This window comes from Sinohyriopsis cumingii, chromosome 4, assembly GCF_028554795.1.
Source record: "Sinohyriopsis cumingii isolate HCF-2022 chromosome 4, ASM2855479v2, whole genome shotgun sequence".
NCBI lineage: Eukaryota > Metazoa > Mollusca > Bivalvia > Unionida > Unionidae > Sinohyriopsis > Sinohyriopsis cumingii.
In genome coordinates, this window is record NC_142964.1 from 101,024,745 (window position 1) to 101,037,144 (window position 12,400).

Below are 12,400 nucleotides of genomic sequence, written 5' to 3' on the forward strand. Positions count from 1 at the left end.
ACAAAATCATGTGACATAGTCATATATAACCAGCTGTTTTTTCTCCACGTCATCTTTTCACTTGCACTAGATGAGAGGTAGTAAGTATATATGCACTGAGATTAAAAACAGCCGCGTAGTCTATATTTTATCGAGTGTATTTGAAAATTAAAGTTAATTAAGCAGCCGACCTCGAACGCTGTTCTGGTCAAATTGCCCAAATTTTACAAATTTAGCACTAGTTTATGACTGCCAACATGGACGATGTCCTGTCAGTTACCCCGTCTGACTCCAAGATGTCAGACTTTTCGGGGTTTGATATCAATGATATTGGAGCAAATGTCGAAATATCCTCTAAAAGGAAAGGAAATAAAACTGTCAAAATTGGGAAAGGGAAAAAAACCAATGCCAAAAAAGGACAATACACCTATCTAAGACAAAGTCCGTTGTTGTCAAACTGGCGAAAGCATATGTTAAGGGAGATAATTCTTCCAAGAATGTTGTGGAAGGACCGTCCACTAGCAGGGTGGGAAAAGCGACCGAAAAAAGGTCGACAGGGCAGAATTTAGTTAACTTGAATAAGTTAACACCAGAAAATGTCGCAGTTTTGCGTGAATTACTGGGTATTAACCCTAACCATGAAGACACCAGTGATAATACTGCTTTCACAGATAATGATATTTGGGACAGGGAACAAAATGTGTCAATTGCTGTCCCTGAGAAATCCCGCACTCCACTGGGAGTTATTTCAAATGTATCCATGGCAGGAAATCTGAATGAAGCCCTCTTTGATACAGGGCATGATGAAAATGTAGTTGCTTCTTCTATACATGAGAATTATCAATAGAGGAGGCATGGGAATTGCCTAAACTTAAAGTTCCTCAATATGGGGAAAAAATTTCAGAGTCTCTAGCACAGCTTATTAACGCTGCTACAACATCACAGTGTATAACTGATCAGATTGTGGACAAATACAAAATTCCTCAAAATTGCAGCAAAATGGCACACACACCCCCAATTAACCCAGAGATCTGGTTAGAATTGAACTGTATTCATATGGCCACATGAATACAAATCATGGCATGGAATCCAGAACCAGGAGCATTTAAGTTTGATGCTTTTTCCTTTTCCTGGCATGAATTTCAACCTTATATTTTTCCACCTTTCCGCTTAATAGGAAAAATTGTGAATAAGATCACAAGTGACAAAGTTGACAAAGCACTTATGATAATTCCATATTGGCCATCTCAGCCTTGGTTTCCCTTACTTATAGCTTGTATTATTGATATTCCTGCCAGGCTGCCTCGACACAAGGACCTGCTTATACTCCCACACTCCAGAGAAATTCATCCTCTAAAGGAAAAGTTGAAGTTGATAGGTGTGGTTGTATCAGGGCAAACCTCCAGAGTAGAAGGCTTCCAGAGAAAACTGTTGAACTTATCTGCAATTCCTAGGGAAAAGGCACACAAAAGCAGTATAACCTTGCAGGGAGGAAGTGGAACATTTGGTGTTCTGTCGGGAAAAACAATCCCTATAATGCATCTGAAGAAATAATTGTGGCATACTCGAGTTATCTTGTATCCCTTGGTAAATCATATAATGTTATAAACACTCACAAGTCCATACCATTACAAACTACAATTACTAGGTCAGAACTGGTGTTATAAACCACTTTTAATTACAAGATGTATGAGAGGTATTTTCTTTATGAATCCACCACAAGCAAAGTATGCATTCACTTGGGATGTGGGACAAGTGCTCAAATATTTAAGTAAGTTGTTTCCTCTGCAGGATATAGATTTTAATTCGCTTTCATTTAAAACTGTGGCTCTTCTAGCACTTTCCACAGCAGCAAGGGCACAAACATTGATTGCCATGAATATTCATAATATGTGTATACCAAACAGGGATATTCAGTTTTATTTCTCTACTCTACTTAAAACTTCCAGACAAAAGAAGAGGTTTTGTTCAAAAATCCCTCATTTTCCTGAGGAAAGGGTATGTCCTATGCACACACTTTTACATTACCTTGATAGAACTCGTGGTCTTAGGAAGTGTGATCAGTTAATTGTCTTTTCGTAGTTTTAAAGCAATTACAAGTAGTACATTAGCAAGGTGGTTGAAAGCGGTGCTAAATCTTTCAGGCATTGATGTCCAGTATTTTAAAGCTCATTCATGGTATCACGGTACCAATTGTTTTTCCATATACCTCAATGCTAATGTTTTGTGAAATAAATATACTTTCTGTCCTACTTGGGCATGCATGTCACACGCTGTCCTATAGAACAATGCTAGATTGTCAATTTGACAATGACATAACCAGGTACTCCATTGCATTTAAGAGAGATAACTCTACTGGAACTAGACAGGGGTAAGAGTTATCTAGTCACAACAAGCACATTTTCAGTCATGTGTACCATATTTTAAAAAAATCATAAAAAATACAAAATATGATCTAGATAGAAATTAACACAAACTCACATGTTGCCAAGAGGCTCAACTTTTTTTTAAGCCAAACAGAAAGTACAAGTCTTACATAATGCACCAATCACAGCTAGTTTTGTTCTTTAATTCTGAATACAATGTTCCATACACCTTAAGCTCCGCCCACCTGGACTTGCGCAATTGGTACCGTTATACCTATAGCAAACCTTAATTTTTCCAATAATCTGTGAAATAGTTCGGGACTGTATAAGTAACAAATATACTTAGTCTCACTTGTGAAAAACAATTTGATGAGGTACTAACCTATGTCTTATATGAATGTGTATAGAAATGTCATTGAGCTGTTTGAACTATTGTTTTCATACTTTTGCTTCACCATCAAAATCATCTTTTGAAATAAAATGAATTCTTTCAACTATGAGTTGTATCTTATTCATATCAGCAATTATTGAACTTCACATAGGTGATATGGGATAAATCACATTATATCATATTATGTAATAACTAGGTCAAAGGTCAATGTACCAAATAGTATGCACCTGTCCTACTTCAAAATGTACAATTCACCTAAAAGAAAGGAATTTATATTTGTTTGGTAGGTGCAGAACTTAACATCAGAGACAGGTGGACATGGCCCAATCTTATTATAAAGTATAAGCTTTGACCACTTTACACTATCTACAGATACAAGAGGTCACTAACCACCAGTCCTCACACAAAGGTCCACCTACCCATCCTCTTTGTAACACAAATAGTAAGCTTTCCTCCTTTGTAATGTGAATAAAATTGTTTCAATAAGCCAGTCAGTCACCAAATATAGTAAATCGCAGCTTCTAAGTGGTTATGTTTGGATTGGGAGGTGAAATTAGGGGAATAAAATACAGAAAAATGCCAAATATAAACACTAAGTATAGCACATCAAATGGAGTTAAAAACAGGAGGAAAGTGTTTATCTAAAAGGGAGAGGTAGCTTATGATAAAGGAATTAAAGGTGGCAAAATCAGCAATGCGAAAAATGAGAAGTGAAAGTTTGATGACCTTACCTTGGACAAATATATGGGGCAGGGCCCAACAGGTCCAAGGACAGCCCAAAGGCAACTGTGCTAAAACATCCCTTACAGGACCCAAATTTCAAGTGAAGTTGTGTTCATTTCCATCTAATATAAAAGGGTGAATAATTTAGATAATATAGATACATATAAAGTATATTTCTTCTAAATAAGAATTTAATAATAATTGGCATAAGATAGAGAGAAACTTATCTCAGAGCCAAGCAGAACATACCTTATCAGTTTTTAAACTTGTAAACTTTACTGTGAGAAATTATCAAATTGCTTCTACTTACATTTGCATCAAGATTGAGGGCTAATATAATACTTCACAAATCTTCTCTTTATTTTCATAATCAGTCACTAAAAATGTGAGATTTTATTTCCTTGAAATGTTATGACTGGTGTAAGGGAGATAACTGAATGATATACATAAGGTGTGGTAACCTTGAATACATTATCCATGTAATATAGATGAGTTCATCAACAACCTGTATTAACTTCATTGCAATTAAATTATCTCAAAATACATTACTGACAAAGTGAGAACCTAACATTTAGACTCCTATGTTTAGTGGAGACCTCAAGAGTCATGTAATTTTAATTTCTAAGATGACGCAGCTCTTTCATATCACATAGTTCATATTTTCTACAATGCCGGCATGTAGAGTGCAGCCTTCCATAACCATGCAGATATCATCTCATGCCAATTTGGATTCTTGCGATGGGATGCAAAGTTTCAAGAACAGTGTGGATTTGAATGGAATGAATACGCACTTTGTGACTAAAATGGTTATCATTCTGTAATGTTGGACCAAACATGGAAATTCCACAGGAGCAGCTTGACAGAAAGAAATAGGATTAATTGAAAGTCAATAGTAGATTATAATTGGGCTTATACAAGTGCCAATGGGAAATGCTGACTTAAGGAAACTGTTCTTGTTTGTTGGTATTCACTGCTACTTCAACAAAAGGGAATGCAAGAGAACTGAACTAACTACATGAACAATTTCAAAGCAGGAGAGTGTAAAAAAAAAGAAGGGACAATTAGAGCAGGACAATTCAAATCAAAATGGGAAGGAATACCAAATCCTTAATAAATTACCTAAAAATTACTCATGCCAGAACATCCCACATGGTACAAGTGATCTATCTACAAGTGTACTTAGAATGTTCTCTATCCTGGTTTATGGCATGCCTTACAAGAACAAGATAGTTGTTTTTGTACACATGATTTTTCATCTTTTGCAGGTACAATAGCCAATATTTGGCCAAAATCAACTATATTATGTTTACATAACTTATTTTGTTGCATGCATTCCAATCTAGGAGGTAACAGCACATACATAAAGGCATCAGGTAACACAAGTCTATATCTATCATAGCTATAGTTATCAAAAGTCCCCATCCAAAGCCATCTTGTGCTATTTTCTAAAGATTTCATACATTTTGTTCTTAAAGAACTTTCAATATTTGACCAAAAGTGTTCAGCATACATTTGTTTTCCTACATCAAACTAGTATAGTTCATAAATGCCGCCCACATGTATGCGTTTCTATGGAAACACTGTGAGGCTATTCTTTCCTTTAGGTATCACGGTACCAATTGTTTTTCCATATACCTCAATGCTAATGTTTTGTGAAATAAATATACTTTCTGTCCTACTTGGGCATGCATGTCACACGCTGTCCTATAGAACAATGCTAGATTGTCAATTTGACAATGACATAACCAGGTACTCCATTGCATTTAAGAGAGATAACTCTACTGGAACTAGACAGGGGTAAGAGTTATCTAGTCACAACAAGCACATTTTCAGTCATGTGTACCATATTTTAAAAAAATCATAAAAAATACAAAATATGATCTAGATAGAAATTAACACAAACTCACATGTTGCCAAGAGGCTCAACTTTTTTTTAAGCCAAACAGAAAGTACAAGTCTTACATAATGCACCAATCACAGCTAGTTTTGTTCTTTAATTCTGAATACAATGTTCCATACACCTTAAGCTCCGCCCACCTGGACTTGCGCAATTGGTACCGTTATACCTCATATCGTTCAGCTTCAACATCCGCAGCGTATAGAGGAGGTTGTTCCCTTCAAGAAATTCTTAGAAAATGGATTGGTCCTCGACCAAGAATTTTCACAAATTCTACTTACGTGATATAAATTCAAATAAGACTTTTGTAAAAGCAGTTCTAAATATGGAATGAAAGTGTTGAATTTGGCTGGTTTTGTTGTCTTTCTTTAAACATGCTAATTTGTACATGTGAAGCCAAAGGCTTACGAAAAAAAATGGGCCCCCATCCAAGCATACTTTAGATGTGATGGATGGGGGGCATTATTGGAGTAAGCCGGAGGCTGAGCATGTATAAACCCTCCCAGTGATATGTTCCCACCCTATTATGAGGTGTTAGAGCCAACAAAAACAGGGTTAAAATATGACATGGAAGGAAAAACAGCTGGTTATATATGACTATGTCACGTGATTTTGTTTGTCTTTAAAAAGCGCCTCTCAAGCAAGCGCCTAAGTGAAAATGCTAATTTATACATGCTCAGCCTCCGGCTTACTCCAGTAATGCCCCCCCCCCCATCTATCACATCTAAAGTATGCGTGGATGGGGGCCCATTTTGTGACCTCTGCAAGAAAGATCTGAATTACGGTAATCACAGTTGAAAGAGTTTGAAACAGCACCTTAAAAAGAAAGCATCTGGAAAAAGTGCAGTTAATTACTATAAGAAGAAAGATTTCTTGCACGAGAGAACAGATATAGCCTTCTGTCAGAATATGCACACTGCATGTCACCAATACAAGCACCAGCTTGAAAGGGGAAAGGCTGTCATTGAGAAGGAAAAGAAATGATTGCACATTGAGAACAAAAAGTCAGTGGTGACAAAAAGGAAGGCTAAGAAACCTTTGCCAAAGCCACAAAAAGAGCTTGACCGGCATATCAACAGGTTGTGTCCATTGGAGAAAAAGACAAGCGAATGTATGGGATTATTTGTTTATAGATGATTTACTTGAGTGTTTATTTTACAGATTTGTTATGAAAAGAGAGAAGTATAACATATTTGCTGCAAAAATTGACATATTATTGTGACTTAATTACTGTGTCAACACTGACATGTACATTAAATAACTTCAGCATCAGTAGTATTGGAGAACAAATTCATGTGACCATATATACTATATTGTGAAATTATTGAAGTGAAGTTGAACATTTTTTGTAAGTTTATTAGTTTTTCAAATGATTATTTTGGTTTATTTTATGAGCATAAGTTGCACCAGGAGCAGTTTTTTATGAGTGTAAAATGTGTTTTCAGCTGGGGTGGGGGGCAGCTGTGGCCCCCTGGACCCCCAGATCGGGGGCACTTACCCTCGAGACCCCGTTGGGAGAGGACTACCAAACCACCCATCACTTTTTTCAGCTTTTTTATGGAAGACCAAAATCATGTTTGATCACACTTAAATTCCCATCCAAATCACCATTTGAATAGCACAAAGCTCCAACAGCTGAATTCATGAAAATACATCTGCAGGCAAGATGGCTGATGCTAGATTATGTGACTGGTTCCACAGTAAATTTGTCAAGTTCGCATTTTGATTACATTTCACTTGATTGTAAATATTGGCCTTCTTTTATACAAGTATAAATATGTTTTGAATATTTAATACTGTATTCTTCATTTTTATGCTGGTCAGTATATTTTCAATGTTATCAGTGTTTACTGGTAGTTGTGTACTCTTCACCTAAGCTTAGCAGTCTTGGTTACAACTTTAAGTTGATGTTTGACAGACATGACATAATACACAGTATTTATATATTTACTAATGACAGAGTGTAAATGGACAAGTGATGATAGTTTGTTTGTATATTAACCCTAGATTTGTGTCAGCTTTTGTCACTAGTTGTAGAGCATCTCTTTGGCACCATCAGACCTGTTTTTTGCCCCAGACAAGCAATGATTACATCACATGACTATTTTCTAAAGAGTAATAATAGGAGCAAAGTTCGAAGTTTGGCAGATAACTGTCAGTGTTAGTGCCTCTATCTACGTATCTCCAGCAAATAAAAATAACACTGTATTGAAGTAGTTATAATTACAGCTTCGTTGAATGATATTAAGAAGAAGCTCATAGATACTTATAAAAATAAGACAAGTCAACAAATTTTAATTTCTTTATTCTCAAAAATAGACTGGAATTACAAAGTACAACAACAGGAATCAATTCAGTTCAATCAATTTCAATCACTGCTTAACTCTTTCAACACTACAGACTGGTAAAGTGGTCCAGGAACAATAACACCTACTCAACACTGAGGACCGGTATTCCGGTCTCATACCTGTCTTGTTTTGGCGATATCTTCTCAGATTGGTCAATATTTGGGATTCCCCTATAGTAAATATTTATATTATACATTGATTGATTTGCATACTATTTGGATACATTCAGATTTTAAGGTAGGTTCTTTACAAGAAAGGGGGGTTTTCAGATCTATAAATGGAAATCTTTGAAGTCACTAAGGACATCCAAAATGGCAGACTCGTCTGATGATGAATTGGAATTATCTGGGGACTAAATAATTGAAAATATCAGCAATTTTGATCTGTAAAGATAAATCAGGAAGAGAGGGAACATATACAACAAGAATGGTATGATATTGTTGGCGATAATGATGATGATGGTGAATTTGAAGGTTGTGAACAAGACACCTGAGTTTTGTCAGTGGACAAAATCTCCGACGGAACATAATATTCACACATTTTCTGAACATGTAGGTCCAACACGTGTATTTGATGGATCAGGAACACCTCTTGAATATTTTCAGCTATTTTATAGTAATTATGTGTTTTCGGAAATGGCAAGATTTACATATACCAGTGCACACCTAAAGCAAGAGACTGACCCAAATCAACTCATAGGTTTTGGACTGATGTCACATTATCAGAAATAAAGGCATTTTATGGCCTGTTCATGTTAATGGAAGTTATGGAATTCGACAGAAATGAACTGTATTGGCATAAAAGTGAGAAAATCTGTCTTCTTGGATCAAATTAATCTGGTTCACAGTCAAAACATGTGTTTTATTTCATATTTATTTTTCATTGAAATGAACATAAAACCTTGTATACTTCATTTTTTAAATACCTTCAGAGATATCATTAACACACCTTTGGATGTGCTTGAATTTTGAGATAACATTGCATTTATTCAAGCCATGATTTGTAAGAACACCACAATGGATCAAAAACAGACCACATATTACTTTTTGAACACTTTATTCAACATTTTACAGTGAAACTTACCTTTAACTTACCTTTTGAAATATCTGCATAATCATCTGTATGAGACTAAACTTGCTTATGAGAATATTTTCAGAAACCTGAATTTGTCTTCTTTACAATGGTACCAAAATGTATTCCTATCACAAAAAATGAAATTTATACAAGTCATTGAATATTGTTGCCTACATAAATTAAGATCTTGAAAGTTACTTAGTGGTGAAAGGGTTAATATTAAAGTAATATTGTGCCATATTAAATAAAGCAGCTATCTCCCGCCATACTAAGAATTTAGGGCTAACTTTAAAAATAATACTTACTCCATTTGTTGCTGAACAATTACATTAGGGTTATATATATATATATATATATATATATATATATATATATATATATATATATATATATATATATATATATATATATATATATATATATAAATTGTACCCCTTACAGCAGGGATCGTCCTGGGCTTCGCCAATATCGCAAATTGCGATTTTTTTTCCTTATTGGCGACAAAAATATCCCATCTGGCGATTTTTTTTGGCGACAGACTTTTTGGTTATTTAATGTGTACATACAATAATGGATTTGGACTGGATAAATTAAAAGGGAGAATGAAAGGAAGCCACAAACTTGACTAAGCAATGCATTGGAATCAATCTATTACACAAACGATCCTTTGTTCGTATTGACAACCCCATCTTTACAGTGCATTGTTACATCATAATCTGCTTATGCTGACATCTGGGCTGGGTACTGTATCACAGTCAATCATGCTATCGAACTATACCTACAACTGACCGACTTCTGAAGACGCGAATAAAACAGATACAATTGATTGAATGGCTAATCCTTCTGTTTTTTTTGTTTTTTTTACATATACCAGTACAATAGTTTTGCTGAACCTTCATAGAAAACTGATAACCTTTGAAGTACCGACTACTGCGTATAAATACAAAGCAAATGGAAAAAATCTCAATCACAATTATATCTGTTGCCAGTGCAGCATTTTACTCATTGATCTTTTCCTTTTGCCATCAGTCCGTGTTACGGCTGCAGAGACTTAAACTCCGCAACAAGAAATAGCAAAAAAAAACAGTTTTGCATAATTAATAATAATTATTTATTTTTCAAAATACAGGAGTGAAAGAATCTCTAAATTGGGTGTGAATTTATGCTTATATATACGGTCCAATATTGCCAGGTTTTGACTCGTGTAAGTTTCATTCGTGGGAATGGAGATCCTATTTTGCTTGTCGGGAAAATTTATACAGCGTTCAGTGATCATTTTTGGGATTTAGGAAGCACATCACAACAAGCTTTCTGAAGCTAGCCATGGGGGGGGGCTGCTGAGAGACTACTGGTGTCACCTGTCAGCACTGTAGACTGAACGTGGATTTAGTAAGATAAGCCTCATAAAAACTGACATCAGAAATAAACTCTGCATCTCATCTCTCGAGAATTTAATGAGAATCAGCATGTACAGATGTGAACAATTAGAATTTGAAACTGCATTCAACAAGTGGGCAGCCCTAAAATCATGACGGATCTTCATGTAACACTTTGTAACATTTTGTTAATGCTTGTTGTAATTAGAGTATTAACTAACTCATCTTTTGTAATTTTCATTGCCTGTTACATTAATAGACTAAATTAACACTTGAAAAAATGTACACTACTTGTTCTGGCGACACTTTTTGAAAATTGGCGACAAAATATTGAGGTTGGCGATTTTTTTGGCGACAGCTTTTTAAAAGCCAGGACCATCCCTGCTTACAGTCTTATATTGATATCATTTTCCATTTGATGCTGACAGTCTAATGTTTGTTTCAAACTAAAGAATTTTTTTCCTTTTATTTTTTTTACATCAAATCTTAAGAATTAAAGGTTCTTGTCTTAATTCTCAGCATTTTTATTGTCATAGCCAGTAAACTATAAACAATGTCAATTTTTTGTTCATTTTTATTACAGGATTCATATTAAGGATGTTCTTCCTGAGGATGCACCAGTATCAAGTACACTTGCAGCAAAAACAAAAGAGTTAGGTATGTGTTACAAGTAGGTCATTTTGGATAGCAACCCACTATATATGTCTAAATATTAATAATTCATGGTGAAATAATCATATGCTTGCAGGGATGGATCCAGATTATTCTTACAGAGTTAATAGAATAACAAAGCTTGGGATTTGTTTTTCATAAAATTGTTAACTTTCTCTATTTCTTGACTGAAAAAGTATCCTTGTTGCAGCACTACTGGTCATAGACCAGAAGAGCTTATGCAGTGGCCACTTGTCCATTATCCTATTTTCTGTCCATTGCTACTCTTCCTTAACTACATGTAGGATCATCATGAAACCCTACACACAGATTCATCCTAAGGTCTAGTTAGTGCTCGATGATAATGGTGCAATTCAGACATCCAGTATGACCACAACAGTGCCTGTCTTGAAAATCTTATTGTTGATACTCCTCCAGAAAGGATGATCATATCAGTATTGTGTTTTCACTGAAGGCTTTTTACAATTATTATTTGGTTATAAATGAATATGGTGCCAATCATGCAATTAATATATCCACCATGGCAACAATCATGAAAATATTTTATGACTACGCTTCTTGGAGGAGTGATAATATTAACTATAATTTTCACCAGAAGAGTTATGATCTCTAGTTGGTCCTAAATAAATATTGTGCTAATCTTATGTTTAATATGTCCACTATAGCAGCCATCTTGAAAATCTTGTTGTGCTAACTCTTCCTGAACAGAAAGTTGTATTGACATGGGGCTTTTCACCAAAACACAGTATATGATATCTGATAAATCCCAAATGAAAGTAGTACCATCTGAAATCCAGTTTATCCTCCATGGCAGCCATTTGGAAAATGAAGAGTGCTCCACCTTTTAGTGAAAATTAGGTCACTGTTGACTGTATTTCATGATCCAGTGATTTTATTGTTTTAGTTTATCTCATTTTCTCTGGCACACTTGCCTAAAGAGTCACTTAACTTTGTATGTACTTGCATAATGAGGAATATGACAACCATCTGTAAACCTAGGTTACTTTGACCTGTATTTTACGGTTCAGAGATTAATGCTTATCTTTTAAATGAGCACGGTTTCTTTATGTTAGGGTTTTCATTTAGTTTCTCAGATGCTATTGCTTGTTGTGTCACATAAGCTGGTAGTTAAAGGAGCTGAAATGAATCCCAAATATTTGTCGATAAAACTATAAATTCCATTGGTTTTTTTGTCTGCTTTGGTATTTACTGATATAGACACCTACCCACCACCTTCACATAGAAGCACCCTACTGGTCATCTAAATCTAATAAAATAACATATTATCTGTCTTGAATAAATGTTTTTGCAGAGTCAGACTAAAAATGAAATGTACATTGGTGTTATTTTCCTTGTAAGATGTGTGCTGATTAAAGGCAATAGGTAAAAGAAGGTTAGAGACTTGATCACCTGTTAACAGTGGGGAGTGTGTCAAAAAAATTATCTTAGAAGTTATTTGTTCACAATCAAAATTGCATGGTCTAGGACTAATTAATCAAAATTTTGATATTCTGAATTCAGCCTCCAGAATTGGTCATAGATGCATATCTGATGGGATGTTTTGACCAACAATA

At 35.0% G+C, this 12,400-nt stretch overlaps 1 protein-coding gene across 1 annotated transcript in view; it reads left to right on the top strand.

The window, feature by feature from the left end:
* The window catches only part of LOC149801776 (lon protease homolog, mitochondrial-like), a 138,220-nt gene that overhangs the window by 17,004 nt on the left and 108,816 nt on the right, over positions 1-12,400 (top strand). Inside the window, exon 4 of the mRNA XM_089956844.1 lies at positions 10,738-10,811. Coding sequence (XP_089812970.1) covers positions 10,738-10,811 — 74 coding nt within the window. The remainder of the gene's footprint in view (positions 1-10,737; positions 10,812-12,400) is intronic.